This window comes from Anguilla anguilla, chromosome 14 (genome assembly GCF_013347855.1).
Source record: "Anguilla anguilla isolate fAngAng1 chromosome 14, fAngAng1.pri, whole genome shotgun sequence".
Lineage (NCBI taxonomy): Eukaryota > Metazoa > Chordata > Actinopteri > Anguilliformes > Anguillidae > Anguilla > Anguilla anguilla.
The window spans coordinates 9,034,687-9,061,519 of record NC_049214.1 but is presented as its reverse complement, the minus strand read 5'-3'; the positions used below and the strand labels follow the sequence as shown (position 1 = coordinate 9,061,519).

At 40.1% G+C, this 26,833-nt stretch overlaps 2 protein-coding genes across 5 annotated transcripts in view; one reads left to right on the top strand and one right to left on the bottom strand.

The window, feature by feature from the left end:
• Window positions 1-9,013, top strand: part of LOC118212840 (E3 ubiquitin-protein ligase RNF165-like) — a 29,784-nt gene extending 20,771 nt beyond the window's left edge. For both annotated transcript variants that reach the window (XM_035391235.1, XM_035391237.1), the window contains exons 6-8: window positions 65-160; window positions 2,482-2,585; window positions 4,273-9,013. In XM_035391235.1, the coding sequence (XP_035247126.1) occupies window positions 65-160; window positions 2,482-2,585; window positions 4,273-4,390 (318 nt within the window). In that variant the 3' untranslated portion in view covers window positions 4,391-9,013. The remainder of the gene's footprint in view (window positions 1-64; window positions 161-2,481; window positions 2,586-4,272) is intronic.
• A 1,184-nt stretch (window positions 9,014-10,197) lies between these two features.
• LOC118212839 (lipoxygenase homology domain-containing protein 1-like) overlaps window positions 10,198-26,833 on the bottom strand; it is a 57,713-nt gene continuing 41,077 nt past the window's right edge. For all 3 annotated transcript variants that reach the window (XM_035391233.1, XM_035391234.1, XM_035391232.1), the window contains 6 exons: window positions 24,841-25,018; window positions 17,488-17,673; window positions 16,074-16,244; window positions 15,655-15,793; window positions 15,197-15,352; window positions 10,198-14,562 (listed from right to left, as the gene is read on the bottom strand). In XM_035391233.1, coding sequence (XP_035247124.1) covers window positions 14,082-14,562; window positions 15,197-15,352; window positions 15,655-15,793; window positions 16,074-16,244; window positions 17,488-17,673; window positions 24,841-25,018 — 1,311 coding nt within the window. In that variant the 3' untranslated portion in view covers window positions 10,198-14,081. The remainder of the gene's footprint in view (window positions 14,563-15,196; window positions 15,353-15,654; window positions 15,794-16,073; window positions 16,245-17,487; window positions 17,674-24,840; window positions 25,019-26,833) is intronic.

Genomic DNA, 26,833 nt, shown 5'->3' with positions numbered 1-26,833 from the left:
CCGACACTGTTAAAACATACGTTAAATGCTTCTCTGTCTTTCCTTGGGATGGGTGGGGGTGCAGGAGCTGCTGCAGTTGGAGGACAGGCTAGGAAGCGTGAACCGAGGAGCCGTTCAGACCACCATTGAGAGGTTCACCTTCCCTCACAAGTACAAGAAGGTGAGGTCCCACTTCCACAGGCCCGCGATGCTAACCTCAGCACTGACGCTTCACACACGCGACGCTAACCTCAGCACTGACGCTTCACACACACGGTGCTAACCTCAACACTGACGCTTCACACACGCGACGCTAACCTCAGCACTGACGCTTCGCACACGCGACGCTAACCTCAGCACTGACGCTTCGCACACGCGACGCTAACCTCAGCACTGACGCTTCGCACACGCGACGCTAACCTCAGCACTGAGGCTTCGCACACGTGACGCTAACCTCAGCACTGACGCTTCACACACGCGGCGCTAACCTCAGCACTGACGCTTCACACACGCGACGCTAACCTCAGCACTGACGCTTCGCACACGCGACGCTAACCTCAGCACTGACGCTTCACACACCGGTTTCTTTACCTCAGCCATTGCAACCATTCACATTCACACCTACCCGCAGATATTTATAAATAAGAGCTGTGGAAGGAGCTTCCCTGAATAAGCTGCAGGGCCTTTGATGTAGTCTATCTCTCCCGAGGTCACAGCATGTCATGCTTATTACAGCTTAGCGCAACACCCACACCCTTTTCTTTGAGTAGAAACGCAATTTGTGGTCTGGAGCACAGTGTGTGATTAGCGTGTCGGAAATGCTCAAACGGCTTACGCGTTTGAGCGACAGCAGTCCAGCCAGGCACGTCGAGCACAAAAAGGACCCACGGTGATTCATCGCTGTTGCCTCCGGACCAAAACAAAGATGTTCTATAATAGTCCTGTGCCCAGACTGCTTCGTGCGTTTACTCTATTGAATAAGAGTACCAATGAATATTGGCATGCTGTGATTAGCCGATAAAAGCGGCAATCACCTTTCAATTTGACGTCCTGATTGAAATTTGATTTCAGCCTATGCAACGTCATTATGGCAGAGTACAGCCTTTTGACCAAGTGATTATGTTTCAGGTACTGATGATTACCGTGTTACAATAAATGCTGCAGCCCCAGACACTGATGTGTGAGCTGCTTTTTTTCAGGGGCAAGGGCTTTTATTTTGACAAGTGGCCCTCATGCAGACCTGGGCGCAGACATAATTAAAAGTCCCTCTCCTCCCCGCTTCTACAGCCATTTCACATTCTCAGCATAAATCTTTCAGCTTCTGCTGGAGAATCTCAATCATCTCAAATTGCTGTTTTCCGATCGTTTGAAAGCCTGTCAGGGAACGGTCTGCAGTGAGATATCTGGGTACCGAGCTTGAAAGGAAGTGATGAAACACTGCCGCCTCAGGACCTGTGTGACTTTGAAGAGATTATAAAGATGATGTGCTTCCTTGAGGCAGGCTAATCAAAAGGTTACTGAAAGAAGCGTGAAGCTGCCCCTGATCAAAGAACTCTTCCGCATCCGTGTTCGCAGAGAGAATGGGGAATAAAGCTTTCTTTCCTCGCTCTAATTAAAAACAATCATGTCCTCTCTACATCCGATTTCAGGAAACATGATGACTAAGGGCAGTGGGAACCTTAAAAAAAACAAGAGGAAAAACACAAAGATTTATTTTTATTTTTATCATTGGCACATTACCACGGACAGACATAGCCTGACAGTTTCTTAAATAAAAAAAAACACCAAGGGAGGTGTGTGTGTGAGTTAGTGTGAGTGTGAAAGAGAAAGAGAAAGAGAGAGAGAGAGCGAGAGAGAATCAGCGAGAGAGTTTGAAAGAGAGAGGAAAAGAAAGACTGAGATTATGCTTTGCCTGATGCTCTGCGCAGAACATCATAGAGTTGAATGAAGGCACATTGGTGTCATTTTTGTCTCATTTTAATCAGCCGAGACAAGTTCATTTACATCACATTACATCGGCCCTCATTATGTGCAACATGAGTGCGTGCTGGTGACCTAGGCATTAGCTTCCTACTCTGGAGACACAAGGATTCATCCTCTGTCCTTCCCAAATTTTAAATGTTAAAGGCTGCCCTTGGTGATTTACAATATGCATATCCATCTTTCTCTGTCTGCCTCTTTATTTAGTTAAAAAGAATGATGGATGAATGTTGGGCTGTAACTATTACACAGCATCCTTCAGTCTTACACATTGAAGAGGCTGTGCTTTTGTCCAAATAGGCTAACTTTTGCACCTGTGATGGAAGAATTACACAGAATGGCATCACCCAACTGCAGTCTAACAACTATTGAACACCTCCCTGTTGTATATTTGGTTTTCATACAGAAACTTCAGTTCTCAGAACTTAAGTAACGTAAGATTAAATCTGTACAAATGACATTTAGCATGCCATAGCAAACTCTACAGTGATTTCCAATCAGTGTTTCTACACTGTTCCACAGAGAAGACCCCAGGAGCTGAAAATAGCCATGGATGAGGAAGAGTCGGACATGGATGAGAAATGCACAATCTGTCTGTCCATGCTGGAGGACGGAGAGGATGTCAGGTAATTAATTCGCAATGTTACCAAAATGGAAGAATAAATAACATTTACCAAATGCTCACAGCAAATATCTTCATAATTTACTGCTTTATTCCTTCTTGATGGATTGTGCGATTTTAATTAATTACATGGAAGGAATATGAACAGACTCCATTCATATTCATTGAGTAGATGCTCACTGTGCTCATAATATGTTTGGATTCACAACAGCAGAAATACAAAAAATTGCCAATAACAGTCAAAGCAAGCATAATCATAAAAAAATAATACTAGCACACTGCGTATATCACCATATTATATACCAACTTAATTTTACTTGAATTCAATCTATACAGCTGAAGTGAGCCAGTTAATGTATCACAATGATTATCAATACGATATTTTTCTAAATCCTGTTTGGAATCAGGGATTATAGATGTGTGCATTTCTGACCCTGGGGCCTAATGTTTGGCACATGCCAGGTGAGGCTGCTCCCAGGTGAGCCACCACACACAGGGGCGTGCGGCACTGCTGACCGGGCAGGGAATCCGACACTGAGCCTGACCCCCGGGGTGTGTTTGTGCCACGTTTCTACTGTTTGTGTTCCCGTCATAATTCGGGCGGTTCGTTTGAACTGTTTATAATGCAATCATAAAGCATAAATGTTGTGTCATACATTTTAACCAATTCAATTCCCAGTCATTATCACAAGCTTTACACTTGTTTTTGGAATTTTTGGTCTATAATATACTAGTTTTTGAGTAAAATAAGCATAATTTATGTATCATTTTGACTTCTGTAAAGACACATGGAAAACATATTGAGTGATTATCACAAATCTGTCAAGGTTTAAGTGGTTATCATTACTGTTATGCTGTATGTTCCGATGCCTACTGTGGAAAAATTATTGGCAGTTAGATGAAAGAAACCTGATTTCTGATGAAGAAAACTAAATCGGTCATATTTGACCAGGACACAACCGGAGGGCTAAATTGACAAAGGAATACTGGCTGGCCAACTGTCCCAGTGTGATCATCAGGTTCCATGTCCTGCCCCTCCCAGCTGTCTTTGAGCTCGGCATGTGGCCATCTCAAATGTGCTCGCCTGTGACATGGGGGAGGGGCCAGAATAGCTGGGCTGGCATTGCCGGGCAAGAAAAATGGGAAAGGAATCCCTTCTGTTTTTCTCAGGACAAAATTACTTCAGTGAGAGGAAGAAACGTAGCATTCCAATTAAATAAGTCTGATGTATGCAGACAACTGTTTCACAGTTTTATCTTCATTAGAGCATTACAAAGCTCAATTTTCCTTAAGTCCTGCTGTTGCTCCTGCATTTGAAGTATGTTCTATAATGAGGATATAGTGTCGTTGCTAAAAGAGAGGCTCTCATGGTCATTCCTTTAAAGCATGCTGTGAGTGGTACGAAGGAATATACAAGCCATGCTAGAAACCTGATTCTTAAACAATAGATGCAATATGATATACTCTGTGATACAAATTATGTTTCATTTAAGCTTTGTGGAGATTACTTTTGCATATCCAACTACAACTTTAGAAGCCATGTTAAGCACTCATGTTGAGATCAGTCAAAAACAGAGACAAATGACATCATTGTGAGATATGTTGTGACTGACTATATGTGAAGGGGTGCATTATTCACAAGTTTCAATCTCTCTCTCTCTCCCTCTCCCTCTCCCTTTCTCTCTCTCTAGGAGGTTACCATGCATGCACCTCTTCCACCAGGCATGTGTAGACCAATGGCTTGCCACCAGCAGGAAGTGTCCCATCTGCAGGGTGGACATTGAGACCCAGCTGACGCCTGACAGCTGAGGTCTCCTCTGTCGTAGATCCTGGCTCTGTCCTTCCTCCCCCACTCCTCAGGCATGTTGCCAAATGTTTCTAGTCTTCATTACTTCTGACCCTGCCTTCTGAGCCAACCCAAGACAACTGCAGTAGGGTGGGGGGAAAGCACACTTGTCGAAATTGAAACAAAAAATGTAAAAAAGAAGGCTTTTTGATTGAAAAGGGAAATGGGACATATATTCTGATACTGTTATGGGGAGGGGGGGGGGGCATAGTGTTTTGAGGAAACTGGTTTAAACTCCCCCCGAATAGGGTGAGTAGCACATCTTTTCTTAAAGCCATTTCATGATGAAGGTACTAAGCAAAAACAGGAATCCACATCATGCAGTCCGAAGTCTGATAAGGATTTGCACTTACACCTCCCCCCTCCCATGACACCTCCTGTCAGAACTAAAAAAAAAAAGGCTGGCCGCCACCTTTGCCTACAGAGCATTCGTAGCTATAGTGTTGTGAAAAAAATGGTTTTGCATTTCGAAGCTTCAGTTTTATGGACATGGGGAGGGGGGTTACGCTGGGTTCTCAAATTCCATACAGTTACTACTTACTGCAATATTGTATTAGCTTAAGCCTGATGGTGTTGTGGGATATACACCATGTTCTCGTGAGCACAGGTATTTTTACACAAGGACTACTTCAGCGCAGTAGTGTTGGATGGCAGAAACTCAGGACGGGAGTGAAAGTGAATGCCAAATCACCGAAGAAGGAAGAAGCGATGTGTCTGATGTTGAGCTGAGAACGTGATCGGGGTGAGGGCTTTGGAGTAGTTTATGGTGTGTCAGAGTGCTTACTAGTGCTTACCAGTGAGTGAGTACAAAAAGCCAAATACATACAAAAAAAATGAACCAGACAAACACTGGCCTTGACCCCCCTGTTGCACACAGTGCTGAGGGAAAAGGGATTTCTTGGAGACCACATGTACACATTAGTGGCGACGGAAGGGCAGTCGTCCGGGCGACGTAAATTTGCTGCGTTCCCTTTTAGCGCCTCTGCGTTGTGGAGCAGTGCCCTCAAATGCATGTTTCGATGTTGGCTTGGGCTGTTTCGTTCGCGTGAAATGAAGAGGGGTTGTCTGTGCATGACTTAGTTATCCGAGCAACGTGACTTTCTTTCTCAAAGTAACAAATCAACAAAACCTTTTTTTAAAAAAAAAACAAGCACGATGTAAATGGCTATCACTGACATGAAGTAGCGTGTCTTCATCTTGTCATTTCAGTGACCACTGGTGGAACCCTCTTGTGATGTATACCTTATTGCCTAAAGAACAAGCACATGTGATAGATATAGCAACAACCTCTTTTCTTCTTTTCCTTTCTGTTGGTTTCAATAGGTATGAAAAAAAAAACATCCAGTGTTTCGAGAGAATGATGAGCTAGTGTGTAACTTGTGTCTTGGTGTATCAGATCTCCCCCGTGGTTGCTATGCTGTATTGCTAGAAAAACAATGTAGAATGTTCTGTGACGGAAGCAGTCCTCTCTTTATATCGCGCACAGACAGTAGAGCGGTGTGGGCGCAGGTCACTTAAAGAGACACGATTGGGAACAAAGAAGCCATCTGTTTGAGAAAACCAAACAATGTCTCTCATCTGTGTCTGTTGCATTTAGCTATGAGATTGTTAATGTATCTGTCGGTCATCTTGTATGTATTGTTCCCTGTCTGTCTGTCTGTCTGTCTGTCTGTCTGTTATGTCAAACTGGACATGAAGTTGGTGAAGCAGCTCCATGTTCACTTTAAACCAATCTGAAGAAATAGCTGTGATGACGCTGCTATTCTATTTATCACTGATTTTTGAGTGTGCTTTTTGTGTAACTGCACTATAGTCTTAATTTGCCTCTATATGATTTTGTAAGGGTATTTGTGACTCTGCTAATGCATCTGCGCCCAGTAGCTTTTATTGCAGTTCATTCCAGGGCAACCTTGGATGGAAATATTGTCTTTGACCCTCTGTCCCTGTTGGAGATCTTCTCAAAGCAAACAGCACAGTAAAGCCATGCTCGATCATGATTAACTTATTAGGAGGAATGTAGCATTTGTTTAGCCTCCTTTTAGACCAGAAATATCAAACCTGTAAGGTCCCCTGTACTATCCTTATTACACCAGATTACACATAGAATGCTTTCGTATGATGCTGCCAGAAAACAAGCAAACAGACAAAAAAAATATTTGCAAAAATTCTTAAGGCAATGGGAACTTTGCCTTGTAATTGCACTAAAACAGGGCATGGCTCTGTCGTCCATCATTTTCAAAGTGATTTTCTGTAGCTGATACTGCTGTTACATAAAAATTATTATCTGGGAAGAAAAGAACAATTATTTTTGAGAGAGATTCTGAAAGAGAAATTTCAGGTGTCATACGTGTGACTTGCATGGTAGAGATGCTGATTTCTTTGGGATTCTCCCATACTGGTATGGAAACTTTATACATAGGTAGCGTGCAATGTTCCAAACCCACCAGCTTTTCATGACCTACAAACACCACTACAGTCGCGTCCGATGATATAAAGAGAAAATGACCTGCCTCCTCCTTCGTGGAGTTTTCTATGGGAATTTTTGATAGTTTACACAGGGTGTTGTGAGTTGAAATGCCTTAAGTATTTAACAATCATAATTTATTACTAACTGTAGATATTGTGGGTACGTATTTAATTTTTTAATAGTTTTTCTTTTGCAATTTGAATCATAATTTATTTATTTAGAAATAACACAAAAATGATTAAAAAACTATTACCTCATTTTGCATTGTTATATGGGAATGCTTCGCATGCAGTTGTATTTTTTAGAAAACTGACATAAACACAAACACACAAAAAAAGCAAAAAAAGTCATGTTTTAATTTACCAGATCTGGGTTGTGTGATGAAAAGTGTATTTATGTGGTGCTGTCTATCTTGGTTACATTCCATTAAATGCAATTTCTATGATCCCCTATGCTGTGAACTAGTGGACAACCTGCAATAGAGTGGAAATGGTTTTAGTACGTGTTATTTCCTGTTTTGCACTCTTAGTTCATCATGGCTACCCTCTCACTGGCATATTGCGATGATTATAAAATGTGCTCTGTATCCACATCCATTTTCCACCTCTGCTCTTTCTACAACCCACTCTTTCCTTTTTTGACCCACATTATTATTTTGCAACCTCTTGTGCTCCATTATAGAATTAACCATATTAAACGTGACCATCCCTTAAGTGCCTCAACTTCAGTGGCAAGAGGATTTTCATGGTGGACCATACTGACTTCTCTCGTCAAGCTTGTTTAGTCCTGATTTGAAAAGGACAGTAGTTATATTGGCAAACTATTTCCCAGCAATGAGATTTTCTTCTGCAAAGTTTATTAATTTAGCAAACTAAATTAACAATATTAGGCACAAATTCTTAGTTGTACTGTGCTCACTTGCAAATTTATTTTCAATCCACTGCAGTCTAGTCACTTTTATTGTATGTATGCCATTCTCCATTTTAATCTACCATAGCGATGCCCCAACAGGTACCCCGAAAAGCTAGCAGTTATTCTGGGCTAATGTAAGTAATGGTAAAACTATTTACTGGTGTCTACAGTTTTATTATCTCATCTTTTTTTCCAAAAGCCCCACCCGCACTCCTTTCTAGATTCCTTTATTTTGTTTATCTGTATTTTAAAAAAATATTTTCTCCTGTAGATGTATTCATAATGCTGCTTCCTTCTGTGACAAATTGGAGCTCATTTCTTGCCACTAAGTCATTATGACCTATTTCCTACAGTCTGTGAGGCTGTGGATGCCAGGTGTGCCCTCAAGCCAAAGAGAGGCTCCATTGCTGGGGGACATGATATGTGCTGGGCATTTACCCAGAAACTATGGCTCCCTCAGGCTCCTGTATCACTTGCTTGACACGTGCATCCACCTCGGTCAAGCCGGGAAAGCTTTCTTTCACATGCGGTCTCTGCTTGCTGTATGTAAACCAAAACCTATTCAAATCAATTAAGAAGAAGCACGTATTGACTACTGTGTCAATCAAAACCTGAATTGGAAACTCATCACAAACTGAGAGCGTCAAAAACAGCAATGCATGTAATCAAAAGAGACCAAGCTTATGGGGTTCATCCTTCAGGCTGTGTTATTGGTATCGCCTCCTCTGCACAAGACACCCCCCCTCTCTCTCCTTCTCTGTTTCTGTCTCTCTGACTCACACCCTCCACCTCAAGCTCTGCATCCTCCCTTGCTCTAGAAACCGCCAGATTGTTTGCCATAGTATTATCTCATTGTGGAAAACCAGGACAAAACAGTATATCTTAAAGCACAACCTATATAAATGCATGTCTTTCTCAGGTTTAAATATATACACGATAATGTATAAATATAAGATTTTTTTTGTTAAATTGCAAATATACAAAGAATATTACAGATGATTATTTGCTGCTGCTTGCTTTTAAAAAACAAATGAATTGATGCCAGTGAAAGGGAGGCCCTCATTCTTTTCCCCTTTGTACGAGAAACTGCTGTTTTGCTGTATTGCGCAATGTTTTACAATATAGGATATTTTATAGGAAAAATAGAAATATTTATCATTAATATTAAAGCAATAGTGCATTAATGGATTATGATAATGATGATGCTGATGATGATGAAAAACTAGACGTGTATAATGTGTAAAATCTTAGATTCACTTTTGGTGGATTTTGTACCTTATTTATTACTTCTACTAATAATAATGATTTTAAAGAATTGCATCGCTAAACCCAAACTGTTCCGTTTTTTATTTTATTTCAAGGCTTGTACATTATCCTTTTTGTATGTGTTCTTTTTTGTAATAAATTGCATAAAATGAAAAAAACTTGTCACATTATGATTTAAAATCATAAATGCACGTTGGCATATATGACATTGAAAGCGCACATGTTAATGTTTTAAAATGTCTTGTCCATATACGTAATCCTTAACATTGTATCTATTATATGCTTGCATATGCTTATGAAGTTGGTGAAGTACCATTATAAATGGCTAATCCCACACTCAGCCTTCTTTTGTTATAAAACTCTGAGACTACTAGTGTCCATTACAAGACAATCAAGTAATTTGTAGTTTACTTACACAGTAAAATGTCTTACATTTACATCAATGAAGTAAATGCTGAGTCTTTTAGATATATGTCCCTACTCCTGAAGGCTCGCAAGTTCATTTGCTGCTCTCCTGCATGATGTGTTACCAAGAGGCTTTATAAGCTTGCCTTGAATAGATAGAAATGAATTGTGATACCAGGTTAAATAGATACATATCTAAATGAAAACTGTGGAAAAGTAAGCGCTCCTCCATCACAAAAATATACCTAATACACATCTGCAGTGGTTTTGCATAGCTTTTCTCCTCCTCATGAGTGAGCACTGACAACTGCTACATCTCTGCTTTCGGAGAGATAATCTCCGTCTCTGAAATGCTGTTTAAAGCAGTCGGAGGCACCACTGGCAGAATCGACGCATTCGCTTGGATTTACACCAAAAACCCTCTCACAGACATACCGGCCTGCCCTCTAAAATCTTCAAGGTTATCCAGAAAGATGCAGTGACACAGAGCACCAGATTAAATCAAACCGCCACAGGCATTTGTCCCTAACTTTGCGAAAGCAAGGAAAGAAAGTGTTCTGTATTTCGCTCCATATTTATTTGTAGCCCCTGTGTTGTGCAAGTTCTCAGAAGACAAAACAGTTGTGTAAAGCTTCTGTTCAGATTTAAGCAGAAATCACAATGCAGCTATTCTGAATCTGGGTCAAAATGCTGACAAATAACCAGACAGGCATTGCATCATAGAAAGGACAGTTTTTAATTGCAGAAAAGGATTGCCAAATTTGTTTATTCATCCAATGTTATCCAGCTTTTTCTCCTTTAGCTACTGCCCAAGAAAATTTAGTTCAAGCACAGACATGACAAAAGAGCTGATTCCAAAGATGGCACAAGGCTCTCTCAAGATGTAACTCTGTCTGTAATTCATCAGACCAGACCAAGTCTTAAGAGGACAAATGAGAAGCAGAAAAACTTTGTTTTGAACAGTAGAATGTGGCACTCTCCACACAAGCTGCAGCCCAGTAAACCACTCTTGTTCCAATTTCAGAAGGAGGCTTTGTAAAGAAACTGCTCAGCGGGGGAGCCAAAAACAAAATAAGCGATGGCTTTCATTTCTAAAGCTGCAAGACGGAGAGAGAGGAACATTTCGCATAAAAATCTGATTGACACATGGCCTCCTCTGTCTGCTGTCTCATTGTCTTGTGCCAGCCTTTTGTGTGCAGAAACAGACCAGATCCTACAGTACATCTCCATCACTCTGAAATATTGAAAGGTTCTGTTTCATTCACTGGTTTGAATTTCATTTAAATGGCAAAATACAAATCCTTTCTTTCACTCAATTTGTGACAAATGGGGGAAATGTGTAAATGTGACCATTAACTGAACAAGTACTTAATTTCTGTGCCTGATGATGTGAATTGGAGATTGAGTTCTTGCCTTTTTTTTTACTGCAGCAAAGACCATAAGGAAATAATTGCCAGTCATTATGTCATGCATTTTATTCCCATTATTGGCACTATCAATTAAGAGTAAATGTTAAAATGTAAGAAGTAGGAAGTAGGCACTTTCACTGTTGGGCGTAGGGGAGATAAGTGCAAAACAGTCTTCTTTCGGTAGTGAGAAAACTCCTTCATTAAGATTGATAGACTCTGTTTCATTGGAATGCCGGAAAAACCCATCAGGCACACTTAGGTGGCACTGTCTTTAAAAGCAGAGATGTGGCTAAAGCAATCCATTTACTACAATCTGAATGTAAAATTAAATCAAACCAATCAAAACATTCTTTTTCATCATCTTTTCATCCACACCTTGACTTAAAGGGAATATATCTCATGAATAGCAATAGGTTTGGAGATAGGTAAAGGCAATAGATAAAGACAGACATCAAATAAATTGTGAGGAATCTTTGGTTTGTACAATGACATGATGTAGATTACCATCTCCTGTTTTAAAAGCGAATACAGTTCTCCATCATTGAAAATAAATACAGTTTCTAAATAGCTTTTCAAGCTGCCTAGCTTCCCTTATATGTTGAACCGTGAATTTAGTAAACATTTTCCATTACCATTCAAATAGCTAACACGTCTTTACGTGAATAGTTTCCACTTCATATTCTAAAAAAACAAAATTCAGCCGCAGAAATTGGAACACATCATAGGTGCATATAACGGAAATATGCTAGATAATCATAAGCACACTTTTTGTATTAACAAAATCGCACATTCTTGAAATCAAACTCAACTGTTAACTAATTCGGAAATAAATCAGGAACACAACTTTAGTACTGCTCTCATTGCTATTCATAGGATAGAAGTAGTATTTTGAGTAGTCATATTTAGTAAATAACTTCTTATATAATTAGAATTTCTATAAGTGTAAGTATTTATAGTTATAGCATGTGGTATTGTCACACGGGCATGTCAATAAACAGTAGTAATTTTTCAGTCGCCAGTGCAAACTGCATTAGTCATATTACTACCTAGAAGCTACCTCCTTACAATTTGCATGTGCGTGCGCGCGCACATACACACACACACACGCACACACACACACACACACACACAATAGCCACAATAAGCCAACACACTGTTTTAACCACTGATTTATCACCAAAACCAGATCATTGTTTCATCAAACTGAAGTCACCTTTTCTGTTACTGATATACAGGGGATCATTTTCTTCTACTGTTTTCTGTACTACTGTATTTTCCTTTAGAATTTGTCGTCTTGGAGTGTTAAGAACAATCGGCTCTAATGGCACCAACACTCATCAGTACAGACAACTGAAACTGCAATTGTTATTAGTGAATTAATCATTTGTATGTGAGAACAGTACAATTTTAAAGTAAGCAAAACATGGGTGAGATAAATGCAAATAGAAACATAAACTACTTCTGGTGACATAAGGTCAGCTCCTGAGAGATTGCATGCGATGCCTGATTTAAGATAAGTTAAAACAATTGTAGCTGCCCCAAACTGGTTTACCCACACAAATTGATACAAAAGATTCCCATTATATAAAATAAGCATACAATGATGTCTATAAACACATATATATTTCTTCTTCTAAAAACTTACACCAATAAACATCAATAAATTATATTCCCCTCTTTTTTCCAAATTATTATTAGGTATTAGGTATTATTAGGTATAATTTCATCTTTCAACATCAATCATCTACACAAAACATTGAATGTGTATACCTTTATAATTAATGAATAAATCATATGTCCAGTACATGCCTGAGATATATAATTACCAGTGCTAAAGAGGTGATTGAGGTAGGGGGGCTTACAACAATCTTGCAACTGACTTTTCATTTTTATATAAAATCATATTCAATAAAATCAGCATCACTTCAAATTTTTAATGGAAGCTATATTTACCATTTGTAAAAAAAAAAAAAAGAAATTGGTGGCACGAGGGCATATGCCCAGTGTTTCAAAAGTTTTAAGAACTAAGTAATCCTATATACAATATAATTCCCCTTTGTAGTGCCTGGAAAACCTGAGATTCCATAATTAGCTGTAATTCTGTTTAAGTAATGTCTTTGAATAATGATGAGGAGTTTTCCCAAGCTGAGCCTTCTGACATTTTGGGTCCCCTGACAAGTCCCCATAATTAGGGGTATCCTGGAAAATCAGATGCAACAAAAAATACATTTTCAGCTAAATATAACCTACTACATGACTACAGTGTTATTACTAGGCAAAAAACCCATTTCACCTTTTTGAAAAGCACTGCCAGGAAGTGTTGTTCAAATGCACATCCTCTAGTGCAAATGTGAAATACTAGGCTGCTTATGGTGGTAAGGTTTAAAGGTCCCAGGTCACATCAGGTATGTGTGGTTAAGAAGTCCCAGGGAGAGAGAATCTGTGGTACTTGGTACCAGCTTAACCCTAAGCGGAGACTATGTGCACAAGGTCACATCTGTCTTTTGTCAGTCTGCATTTTTTTCTTTGTCTGACTGTTTAAGGCTCGCTCCTTTGGCAGTCTCCTGTTCCAAAACATAAAGGCTATGCCTGTCGCATTGAAGTCACCATACATCGATAACACGAGAGAGGTGCCATTTTGTCAGTAGCTGTTAGCCTTGTGCTTTGAGTCGATGAGAAATTCTACCCGCTGGAGTGTCTCCTGTTTAAGGATGTTTGGCAAACATTAATAGAGGGGAGGTGAAGCCAGGGGTGGGCCAAACCTTAGGAGTGGAACATCCCCTCACGCAGTCATTTTAGGCAAATAATTAGCCTTGCGATGGACAAAGTGCTTCATGAGGAGCTGCTTAGATTCACACATCCTCTTTAGAGACTCTTCATCCCACGTGTGCTCACAGGATATAACAGGATCACTGATGGGATTTGGAGAGAGAGGCAGTGTCTGATACAGCTTAGTTTGCCAAGTTTTGCAAGTTGTTATCTCCAGAATAAAAAGCAGAACATAAATTTAAATTAAAAAAAAGGTTTTAAACTGTTCATATAACCTGGCCTTTAATAATACCAAAAATCAAAAAAGGAATCAGTTTCAGGAATCAAATGGTGAGGAAAGGAATCAGTTTGGAGTCACACCACCCATCAACTCCAGCGAAAAGTGAATTACTGGGCCATAACAGTAATGGTGGAAGCCTGGCGCCTTTAGTATTTGGGAAACAGGACTCTCCTGATCTGCCCATCTGCCCGCTTTTTGTCCAGCCACTTCCCGCACAGGAAGATGGTGGTGACCCCGTTGGCGGTGTTGGTGACCTCCACGCGGTCCAGCAGCCAGCCGGGGTTGATGCCGGAGTTGTCGTGCTCCATCTGGACGCTCAGCAGGTCGCCCATGTCCAGCATCTCCAGCAGGAAGCGGTCGGTGCGCCCCCGCTCAAACAGGTTCCGGAACTTCTGGCGCAGGGGCCGCTGGCCGGAGTCGCCGTTGGACCCGTGTATGGTGATGGACACGTTGGCGTCGGTGCCCGCGCCCTTCTCGTCGGCCGTTATCACGATGATCTCGTACTTGACTGGCACCAGGCTGCGGGCCTTACTGGCAAAGCTCTCTATGGCCTTGGTGCACTCAAAGGTCCTGAACTCATCCCTCTTGGCCGACAGTGGGATCTGTGCGTTGCACTGGAAAATAAACCTGATAAAGAGACAAAGAGACCATGGTATGAGCTGGTCAGGTCATATGTTTCAAATGGAAAAATGAAATATAAATATAAGCTTATGTAATTAAATATATTCCACTATATTCACATCTATTACAATGGACTGAATTCAAGATTTGTCCTTACCCTTAACAGCACAATTAACTGTGAATAACAGAAACACAGCTAAACACAGTTTAGTGAGTCAATTTTGGTGTTAAACGTTTGTGGTTATAAAATGAAGTCAACACTCACATTTAATTGTGAGGTGAAGTTAAGGACGAATGCTAACTGAATCCAGGCCAATGTGGAAAACAGAGCACAGCTGGTATAGTACCCCCCAAAACAGTTTACACCCTCAATCAAGACGAACAGGCTGCATAAAATTAACAATACAGGCTATATGCATTCTTATGTTCAAAAATGGGAAAAATTATAAATTTTATACTAATACAATTGTTCAGAGAAATATTTTTTTGTTTAATTAGTGATATATTTCCATAAAAGTATAGGCGTCACAATTATTCACACCCTTAATATTTTTTCAAAATAAAATGCTAGCAAAGAGAGTCGATATCCTGGGGTGTAGAAATCTCAGTGACCTCTCCTGCTGGACTGAGCTGAACTCACTTGTTTCCCAGCTCTTTCTCTGTGATGATGACCTCCTCCACGTGCCAGTAGGCCTCGCTCTTCACCTTTTTACCATCCTTTGGAGTGTGCCCAAGGCAGATGCCCGCAATGTCACCCAAGGTTTTAGAGGAAAACTCAAATTTATCAGTGCTCCCCCTGAAAGATACAAATACGCACATTCAGTAAGTTAAAATTCTATTTACAAAAGTACCGTAAACATTTATTGCACAGTTTTTTTCTGTTATAATTATGTCGTGGAAAAGAATGCATCAACACATTAAGTTTGACCAAACTTTTATGCTTGTTTCTGAACTGTAAGTTCCTTTTTATGCAGTATTGTAACTGTAAATATGATAGCATTTCATGAATATAAAGAGATGAGATTCTAATTATTCTCATAAATTAATTTGCTTTTAAAAGTGGGCAATTATAGAATTGTCAAATAAATAAACACTTACCTTAAGAACCGCTTTTTCTTGGATGAATTCTCCATTACAAATTCCTTTGATCGTCCCTTTCTCCCCTCAAGTATAATCCAGACATTTTCCTTGGTCTCTGCGTCATCCATGTCAGACGTTGTGACGACTATTTCATATTCTTTCAAAGAAATGTAACAAAAAGCGTTATTTAAATTCAAAGAGTGCTTTTGGTGAAGTTAAGTGAATACAAATACAAATACAAAAAGTTAACTTAATACAACACTGTCTAGCTTTCCAAAAACAATACTTCCACTCCACAATCATTCCCTGTCATTCTCTCTATTGTCTCTCATTTCTGTTACAATATTCTTATCAAACAAGCTTATACAATTTCAGTGACTTACGTTACCCATTTCAGTATCTACGCTCTGAAATGAAGCATGCCAAAGCAGACTCACTCGTCTTTTCGTTGAGGTCCAGGAAGTCGTTGTTGGCACATGGCAGCTCCCGCATGATCTGACCGTCGTCCTCATTCTTGGCCAGCCACCGGTCGCAGGGGAAGCGGAAGGTCTTGTCCAGCAGCTCGTCTTTCACATCGATGTGCTCCAGGTGCCAGCCCGGAGCTGGACCTGATTGTCACACACCACGACACAAACAAGCGCAGTGATACAGCGCGAGTATCTCCAAGGCACGGCCCGTGGGCCTCAGTCATGGTCCTGGAGAGCCAAAGAGTCTGCTTCCTTTGTTGTTATTCAGCTTCCTTGGCATTTTGAAGCAGCTGATAACACAGTTAACCCACTTCACCTATTTCCATGGGTCTGAACTGATTTTAAGGATGAAAATAGATCACTGTGACACAGTGACTCTCTAGAACCAGGGCCACTCATGATCGAGCATGACCATAGTAGTCTCAGTAAATATAGAGCCTATACGGGAGGGTCGCTCATTAATGCCACTCTGATCCCATATTCCAGTTGAGGCTGCACCATTATTTATAGAATCGCAACCTACATAACTCTACCTTCCATTACAAGGTTTTATGTCCATAGTATTGCATGACTTGTTATGTCTATAACACATTTACTATCATTTTCCTATAAATGACCTCGGCTAATGCACTGCTGTTGTGGCATGAAGTATTTCATCACAATCAATCCAGTTTAATTCAAAAAGTACGCATGGGTCACCCTGGATTAGGACATCGCCTAGTAATAATATAATGATTTATTGCAATGAAGACACTTTTCCCTATATTACAGCTTTGCTCCAGAAGATTAATTTTCTCCAAAAGATATGATACATACATACTGTCTCATGCCATACAACTATAGTGTTCGTGTGACTGTTGGTGAAGGTTGGCTATAATGAAGGCTGAAGATGACATAAATAAGGAATGACAGCTGCTGCTTGAAACGTGCATTGAATGCCGCACAGATAATGTTTCGCAAGATTTCGAAATAATCATCAGCCCGACGGGGTATGATGTTTAATTTCTCTGCATGGAAATCTCCGGAAATTTGGCATGAGAGGGCCTGTCACATCACCTCTCCGCTGCTCACATCAGCAGACAGGAGCAGAGCTGTAATGGACTGCATTATTCATGCGCTGGCTTTCTGTTTTCACACATCAGGCAAAACAACCTGACAAGTGTTTCTAAAATAGGACACACCGATACTTACTAATTCTACCAAACCGAGTCTGTTTGCCAATCCACGAGGCATCCTATGATGTACAACTCTACATTTCTGAGCAAACACTGATATGAAAGAGGTTTATGTGAATTTGTCCAAACAGAGCTCTCCGTACTAAGCCCAGTGCTGACCCCGGTCCGAGCCTCGTTCTGTAAGCACAGGTAGGATGTCGCAGGCTAACCTGTATTGTCGTGCCACACCCTCACTTTGGACAGGTCCCCCAGGCTCAGGACGTCGGGGAAGCGGAACACGTCCGTCTGCTTGCGCTCAAACTTGTTGGTGTTGCTGCACTCCTTCAGCGCCAGGGTGCCCGTGTCCCCGTTCTCCCCGAAAACGATGAGGCACACGTTGGCGTCCGTGCCAGCCCCTGAGGGAAAAGAGAGGGACGCAGCTCGCCAGTCACTACATCACCAGCACAGCGGAGCGCCTCCGCAGGAAGTCAGCTGTGCATTTTACCAGACAGACACTTTATCAAAGCTGATGGAGCTTTTCACTATCTTAGGCTAGCTGACTATCCCCCATATGAATTTAATAAAGATTTTCTGGTGTAGCAACACGCCCACTTGACGGGAGACATTTCCCATTATCATGGCCATGTTAGGGCTCCCGCAGACGAGCAAAACAAGGCAAGACGAGCCAAAAGTCAAGCATGCATGATCTCATGGGGAACAGAGGTAAGGAAACATTCAGCCCTTTAATACCAACAGAATGTAAAGACAAAAAGCGGAGACGGTCAAACTCCAGCACAGCAGCGGATTGGGTGAGAATTCTGACTTTACACTATCAAGTGTATATATTACTCCACCATTGAGTGCTGAGTAAATATAGAAATGATTTCTGTTGGAATATCCGAAATAGCCTGATAATCTACGCTTCTGAAGAAAAAAAGAGCAATTATACGAAATTTTACATCAATGTCATGCTCCGCTTTTTATTTTTGGTCATGGCTCTTGTAGTGTTAATTTTAGTTATTTGTAAATTTAATGCTTTTTTTTTGTTATTCGAACGTCTGCCTGCCTACTAAGACAGCGCTCAGTTGGAAAACAGAATTATAATCTCAATGGGACAATTCCTTGGATAAAGGTTACATAAGTAAATAAATAAATCAATTACAGGCAGTATGACTCCACTAGGGGCTGATTACAGATGTCTAGTGGGTTCTTTGAGAGCACTGTACTTATGGCTCTGAGCAGTTTCGACAGAGTGCAAAGGCAGTAACTAACTGTGACGCTTGGCCTTCACCACTTCCCTTCATGCTCACATCTTCATGACAAGGAGAGATGTCCCTGATGGATCACTAAAAGGAAGGCTTTGGGGCGGGGGGGGGGGGGGGCTGGTTGGAGAGGTGGCTTGATATTAAGTTACCAAAGCAATACACCTTTCATTTAGACTTATTTAGTCCTCAGGACCTGGTGTCAGTTGATCAAAGTAAAAAATGCCAAGCTGATTAAGGATTCAAATAGATCTCAGACCTTAAAAAGTGGATTTTGTTTTTAAACCAGGGAAAATGAGGAGGATACTACTATATTACTATATTAACTGCCAAAATAAAAGAAACACCTGCATAAATGAAGGATAAAAGATATATTGAAAATGGTCCTTTGGCAAAGGTGTGCTTTCTGAGTTAATTAAGTGATTAACATCCAAGCATGCTCAGTGTTGTGTATAAAATTCTATAAAACAATGTACCTTCAAACTTGTACTTCTTTCTCACATTTCTCCTTTTTCCCTAAATTAAGTTTCTGCATGAAATAAAATATAATTCATGCATTCAATGAGGTTAATACAGAAAAAAGGATGTTGTACAAATATGCCATACCTACTGCAGTATTTGAGAAATACGCATAGTACAGTTGTGACAATAAGAGAATAAAATATGGAAGCAAAGCACATTGGTAGCTGCAGTTAAGGATCCAACATATTCTGCCAAACAGAGCCTCAGGGCTTGTGAAAAATATCATGTGAGGTCACAAGTACCATCCTTATGATAATACCCGATAGGCTCAGTGCATTTCAATATGACAGCATGAGATGAAATGGCCCATAAAACAGGATTTTCTGTTGCTCTGCCCTACACTGTATTCAACTGTAGATACGCATAGAACCAGAGAAGGAGTTTTGTGCTATGTTTCAGGGAGTTACAGCTGAGCAACAGTTTATTAATTAAGCAAAGGTCAGACCAGAGCACACAATGCTATTGGGCAGAGTTATTCTGGCAGCATATTTCCCAAGGAAGAGAACTGTCATAAGGCATGTGCTCAGTGAACAACTTATTAAACTAGAAGTTAAATATTTGCAACCTAGACATTGACCTTATAGTGCAATCTCAATATGATTACTTCACAACTTTGTCCTGCAACTGTCATTCTCTATATTCCTGTGTTATTGCTATGAAGTTCATTTTCACAACTCTTGTATTCCGACTTTTCAAATTTTGACAGCAAAACAATGCAATATAAGCCCTGGGAAAACAGAATCTATTAAGCCCCTGTGCTTTCACACAGACTAGTCATATATTCCTAACAGACATGCAATTCAAAGGACAAGACAATGAGTTGGGTTTATTCTTTAACAAGAGTTGATGTGATGAGGTCTATAAATCCAGAAATGAATCAGCCCTTAATCAATCAACACTGGAATATTATATGAGAAACACAAGAGACAGGAATAAATCAAACCTCTGATTGTAATTATGGGGCCCACCTTTTTTATTCTTTGCCGGTTAGGCCAAGATCTTTTCAGTTATATGCTTTTCAGAGTTTAAGACTTTTATGATCAGAGTTTCTAATTAGTGTACATTTCTTTTGTTGCCTATTACTGTTCCCATTCACATTTCCTCCTCCCGAATCACATTTGCATTTGTGCTTGAAGCCACCTGAGCAACAAATGAAAGGAGGTGAGCAGAGGGCACTACAGCCAGAGGCGGCCGCGTGTTTATGTTCTCTATTTGTGTAAAACTCCCTCTAAATAACAGCAGATTAGATTCCTCTTTGCTCCAGTGTTTTATTTTTTTTTTCAATTATTGTTTCATTTTTATGGTTTTATTGCATCATGAATACTGACAGAGGAGATTTTTGTATTGCCATTAACTAGGTTTTTGGAATGATGGAGTTTTTGTGATTGTAGACACGTATGTGGTTTTGGGGTGATTGGATCAACCCTGTATTTCACTGAATTTATGGCTTCTTATTACCTAAATGGCCACAGGCCCTATCTTCAGCGTTGTTAATTTAATTTCTAAAAACAAACAAACAAACAAAACAAATCACTTCAATGAACAGTCAGCTATTGTATAACATATTATATCACTGAACCATAATAGGCAATTCAATCAGGGCATGGCTTTAATGAGAACAGACATGGCACTAGTATTGGCAGCCAGCGGCCTCAGAAACTCCCTATCATCAGGGTGCCTTCCCAGGTAGAAATTAATGGAACTTCATTTTGCTGGCAGTTTTTTGTTGTTGCTTTCAATTAACTCTATTTATCTTTTTTCATCCAACTTGCACTGTATGAAAAATTAGTCACATGAAGACAAAAACAGCAATCACATTAATGATTACTGCATATCACAGCATAGCAATTAAGCAAAAAAAAAATGGCTTTTCCAAAAAAAGTCAACACATACTCTGCACTTATTTATTATTGTAGTTTCACTACATTTTAATCACAAGACTCAAATAACAAAAATAAATAAATAAACATTAAAAACTGAGCAATGTTGACTCCCATGAATACAGATAAGGAGCTGTAATGTATAAAACCTGCTGGATTGCTCTGGAGGTCACTAAAATGACCCGGAGCCGGTGCAACCATTCAGACAATGCGATTGGCATGCCAAGTTAACAAGTATACAGTAATCTTGTAATTACTGTTTGTCCGAGGGGGGTGGGGAGGGGGGGGGGGGAATGAAGCTACACATGAAATTCCTCATTTCTCTTTAAAGAGTGCTTTCTCCCTAGTGGACTTGGCAAATAATTCCCTCACAAATCAGCCGTTAATTGCTCTCTACATGTGTGTGTCTTACTTGTCATACGGTTTAATAACTGCGAAAAATATGCAGTAGCCTGGTATGTACGGTCTTCATATGTTTAAAGTGATTGATGATTTCTGTGATGCATGATTATACACACAGACTAACACAACTGCATAACAATTGCCATAAATAATGTCCTCCCTAAACAGAAAGTAATCGGAGTATGCTCTGTGCAATGCCGTTATTATTAGTAGGTAGTAAATACACATTTGTCACCCATTAACACAACTGTACGCTTCTGCCAAGTTGCACATTTACTGAATTTGGCACCAGGGACCATGGAACATTCATATTACATGCTGAAAATCATCAAAGTGGAAAGAGCAGATGGCTCTGAGCTGAACTTGAACACAGCCCTGGGCGACAGGCTCTGCAGGAAACGGTGGGGTCAAGGGTCATCCAGACCCTTCAAGGCATAAGATGTGTAATAGCTGGAATTACCAAAAAAAAGCCCTGTATTCCCATTTGTCTGCATTACTGAGTCTTCCAAGTAGATACACGTTCGCACCGAGACATTTTATGCAACAGAAGATGAGTTGTCTCAGTGAAGAAGGGCACAATCTTCATATTAGGAAAACCTTGTTTTACACTGGTGGCTTTATCCCCTTATTTTGGCCCCCAGACCAGATTAGAGCAAAGACAGCTTCCTTCCGTGCAGCTGTTCAGATCATGGCCCCTGTTCCTAGGATTAAAAAGCCCCAAAAATAAATAAATAAATAAATAAATAAATAAATAAATAAATAAATAAATAAATAAATAAATAAATACACCCAACAGCCTGTCAAAATGGTATTGGTGAATCCATGAGTTACCATATTATTCAGTTTTCATTGACTACCAGAGTAACCATAGTAGTAACACTAGATTATTTGGTTTTTTAAAGATGGCTGCAAACCTTTATTGATTTACAGCTGCTATTTTTTTAAGTTCTCCACCGGCAGAGTGACTGTAAAACCACATCTAAGATGGTGGTGCAGGAAAATTATTGCAGGTGGGGGAAACATCGCTACAGCATAGTATTGCTGAACTTTTTTCTACGATATAATATTGATATTTTATTTAAACATACATTTTATAATGCATGTTATCTTTATGTTTTATTGCATGACGTGGTGGCGAAGAATCACCCTCTTTCAAAATCATATAAACCCATGTCTCATCATGGATTATCCTGTTTATACCATAGTTGCGAACTGTTAAACTTATGAAAAAATTAAAACACTTCTTTTCTTTTTGCATTCAAAATTAAAAGGCAATTAGCAAGAGAAGTGCCGTTTCCCTGGCAGCACATGAGGGTCAGAGTAATATCCAGAAAACAACCACTGGCATCTCGTAATAAAAATTGGTTTACAATACAATGGAAACATTGCTTCAAGATTTCAGCAAATACTGCAAACCACAGATGCTAGCTACCTAGCAACCAGACACTCAATCTAGTCCCTCTCGTTTAAGCAAGTTTTCGCTGTCACTCGTGTAACTTAGTATTAAAATTCAATTTGATTTCAGGTCAAAATAGTCTCACCATATGTTTTATATCATGGATAGTTAGGTATCCTATGTGATAACACTTGCTAAATTGAATAAATATGGCACATATTTACACCAAACTGCTTAGCTAGCTCAGTGTTGATGTAGCTAAGATATTCAACATAAACTGTTGATAAATGTTATGTATGCACCATCTGAAACTTTAGATAGATTTCACATAGCAATTTGTTTTTTTTTTTGTTTGTTTGGTTTTGCTGTAATTTATTTAGCTATTTAGGGTTTCCCGTTAAACTTAATTTGCACAGATTTTTAAAAATTGAGTTACTACAAAGTATTTCATCCTTCCAAAATAGTGAATAAATACAGCACATGACTGAATCACGCTTTTTGAAAAAGTATTTTGCCTGGGGGTATTTTTTCTTCTTCAGTTACACAGATATCAGGATGTACAGTATAGTACATGCTTGTCTTTCAATGTATCGGCCATCGAGGAATCACTTGTATCGTGATACTATCGTATCACGGGAAATGTATCGTGATAGCATCATATCGTGAGTTACTCTGAGATTCCCACCCCGAGAAAGCACATTGCACAGTATCTCCTGCTTTACAGTCACAGCGATAGAGAGATCTACATATAAGCACAGGCCCCTGAGGGGATGTGTGATGCCAGTCAGAGCCCAGGTTGAAATGAGGAAGAGCAGAAATGCTCAGCACGCCAGACTCCACACGGGCAAACAACAGCAACAACATCTTCATTACACCCGCTTGATTAAAATATTCCCCTTACAAAGATCTCCAACTGGAAAACGCATTAAAAAATCCAGTTATTTTTTAAATGATGATCAAAAGGCACGGTTGTAATCACAATCACAAAAAAGAGCCACAATATGTGCTTAAATGATCTATGTGATGATATTTTCTGATGAACCGTCAGCTGCAGGAAACGCTTTTCTTGCCTTGAAAGAAGAAGAGGTTGTTTTCCTCTAATTCTGTTGTGTGGTGTAGCTGGAGAGGGGGGAGGGGGGAGAGTGCTCCCATCCATTAAGTATTCCTTCATTCTGTTCATTCCATCGACTGCCAATTACCTCCAAGCTGAAATAACCTTTACCAGTGAAGGATCAGAATCCTTCTGCATTTCCACCCTCTCTATGCTCCATTTCCCTACAGAATTCCTCAGGACAGATCCTGTCTTCTGGCAGGGTGGAATGTGTAGAAGCACTGTCCCCTCGGTCAATACCAACATGCCTGAAAGGCATATATGTGTGTGTGTGCGTGTGTGCGCACGCGTGTGTGTATATGTGTGTGTGTGTGTGTGCATGCGTGCTGTGGGTGTGTGTGTGGGTGTGTGTGCGTGTGTGTGCGTGATGTGGGTGTGTGTATGTGCGTGTGTGTGTGTGGGTGCATGTGTGTGTATATGTGTGCGCGTGTGTGATTGTGTGTGTACGCTCATAGCATATACTGTCTAAACAGAACTGCTTTTGGTACTGTTAGTGACAGCTAATTTAGCAATGGTGCTGTCTCATTGAAATGCAGAATGCAGCACTTCTCAGTCAAGAGAGCTGTTTGAATTTTGATGAAACTGGCAGGATGAAAGGTATTATGAAATATGCGTCAGTGCCTGACTCTTCGTGTCACGTGTGTCCAAACTGCTTTCACCTACAGACAGTATGAGGACACGCTTTGGAGTGGGGCTGCCTGTCAGTTTCGGGGTCTTTATTTCTTATTCCCCATTGCCTGTCTGTTTTAAAGGTGGTAGCAGTCCTCATACAACACTGGGGAAGCACTTAAGGTTTGCTTTATTCAATCACTTTAGTCCTGTTTTAATTTAGCTTTGCAAAAACCTTCTCTAATTAGCTTTGCAAAAAAAAAATATTCTTCTTGATATTGTCTAGCAAGGAGTGTTCATATCATAATAAAAATTCATACAATTATGGATCTTGGTCAACTCAAGCAGAAGCTTTGGTCTGCACATTACAATATACTGTGTATTCCACACGCTGGACCCACCTGTGACATCACTGGTCTTGACCTGTATGATATAGGTCGTTCTCTCCACCATTTCCTCATCGTCCACCACAGCAGCCATCTCACAAGTCAGGGTCCGCTTGGGCCCTTTGGTCTTGGACAACCAATCTTCATAGGTGAACACGGACACCTCCTCCGTGGTCAAATTCCGCAAGATGACCTAGAGCCAAAGCAGTGCTATATTCAATGCCATGAATACATTAGAGCCATGTGAAAATGCGTGTGGCCAAATATAGAGTATGTAAAAGTCACCCCAAGGTTAATGCAATAAAAATCATAGGTAAACTGCTCGCTGAATGTAAAAAAAATTCATAAAACAGTCTAGACTTGGGTGTATGCATGGTTTGACCAAAATAATAATGCCCATGGGCTTCTTCCCAGAGAACTTAAAATAAATTTGAATAATCAGTAGTTCACTTCAGAATATTAATTCAACTTTAGTTAGACACAAATCAAAATGATAAGAGTAAAATGGTATGGTAAGGTACTACGGATTATTTTTCTGTTTATCTAAAGAACAGCTGTTAGGTTTTAACTTGAATTTTGCGAATGAAACATTTCTACTAAATGTGGTTTCTCCAGTGTTATTTGATTGACATACTGCAGTAAGCGCCCTCTCGCTTGCAGCGCCGAACCACTGAGATGAATGGTGACCCTGGGCAGTTGGTTATACTGTTAGCAGGGATGGAAATGTCTGCTTTCAAATCTCATGCACACAGCTGCAATTTCTAATAAAAGTGTGAATAAAGAAGGAGAGACCATTAGGCCCCAGCCTGGGAAGGAAGATGTGACCAGACGCATGGAGGGGAGGGGGAAGGGCACAGGAGCCATACTGGAACAAATGGCTAATTACAGGGGTTGATAATTCAGTCTCGGGTCTCATCCTGCTAGCTAGTATTTACAGTGGGCCATCTGGCAACTAAACCATAAGGAAAAACAGAGAGGATTTATCCTGTCTTAACCGTTATCACATGGAAATTAATCTACATCCACTCTGCCTAAAGTAGCAGCTCATTTAAAAAACTTCCTGTTTTTAAGGGCAGGAATCAACATGGCTTTAAATTAATGATCTGCAGAAACACGCATCCAGACAGGCAGACAGACAGACAGACAGACACACATACACACACACACTATCCTTACTATATTCCGACTAAAATCACATTTTCACCCGAGTTCTATAAAAATAGATGTCATTATCAGCATGCCATACATAAATGTTGGCATGCCTGGGCAATAACCCATTACGTCACATCAATATATTCATTTTAAAGGATTATCATGTAGCTAAAATCCCAGCTCACAGCAGCATTGGTGATTTAAATAACAGTGTTTCATAATCCATACTAGAGCTCATCTGCTTGTTCTGGTGCATATTAATTCATGACTTTTTTTTAACTGTTCAGACCAGTTTTAGTGTGGGGAAACCATTGAGAAATGTGTCCTCAGCGCTAAACGAGTCTAAACAATAAATAGTCTTTAGGAGCATGATAATTTATCAAAACTGACAAGCTAGTGATCTTGGTACATAATTAATGACCTACTTTTCTAATCAGCAGGACAACCTTGGAGCTCTGTTATTCTTCTTCCCTACAGTATGTCAATGTTATGTCATCTCCGTCTTTTGTATTTTTAACACAAGTTATGACCCTCTTCAAGTGTGTGCTCAGTGTTCATCAGACCAAAAGCCAAATTACTACAAATACAATCTAGATAAACACTATGAAAAGTGGTAGACCCGCATTGCAGAAATGATCATGCACAGCTCTGATCACACTGTCATTAGATGCATTTACATCACTTCTACAGTACATAACAGTGATTGAAACTAGATATTTTTCCTTTAGGAATCACGGTTTGGTAAACTAGTAAAACAGTAGGCCCCTCAACATGCATATAATCTTTTATTCCCATATATTCCAAAATATTTGGTTCTCATTGTACAGTGTTTGGCCGTCTTTCGGATGAGACGTTA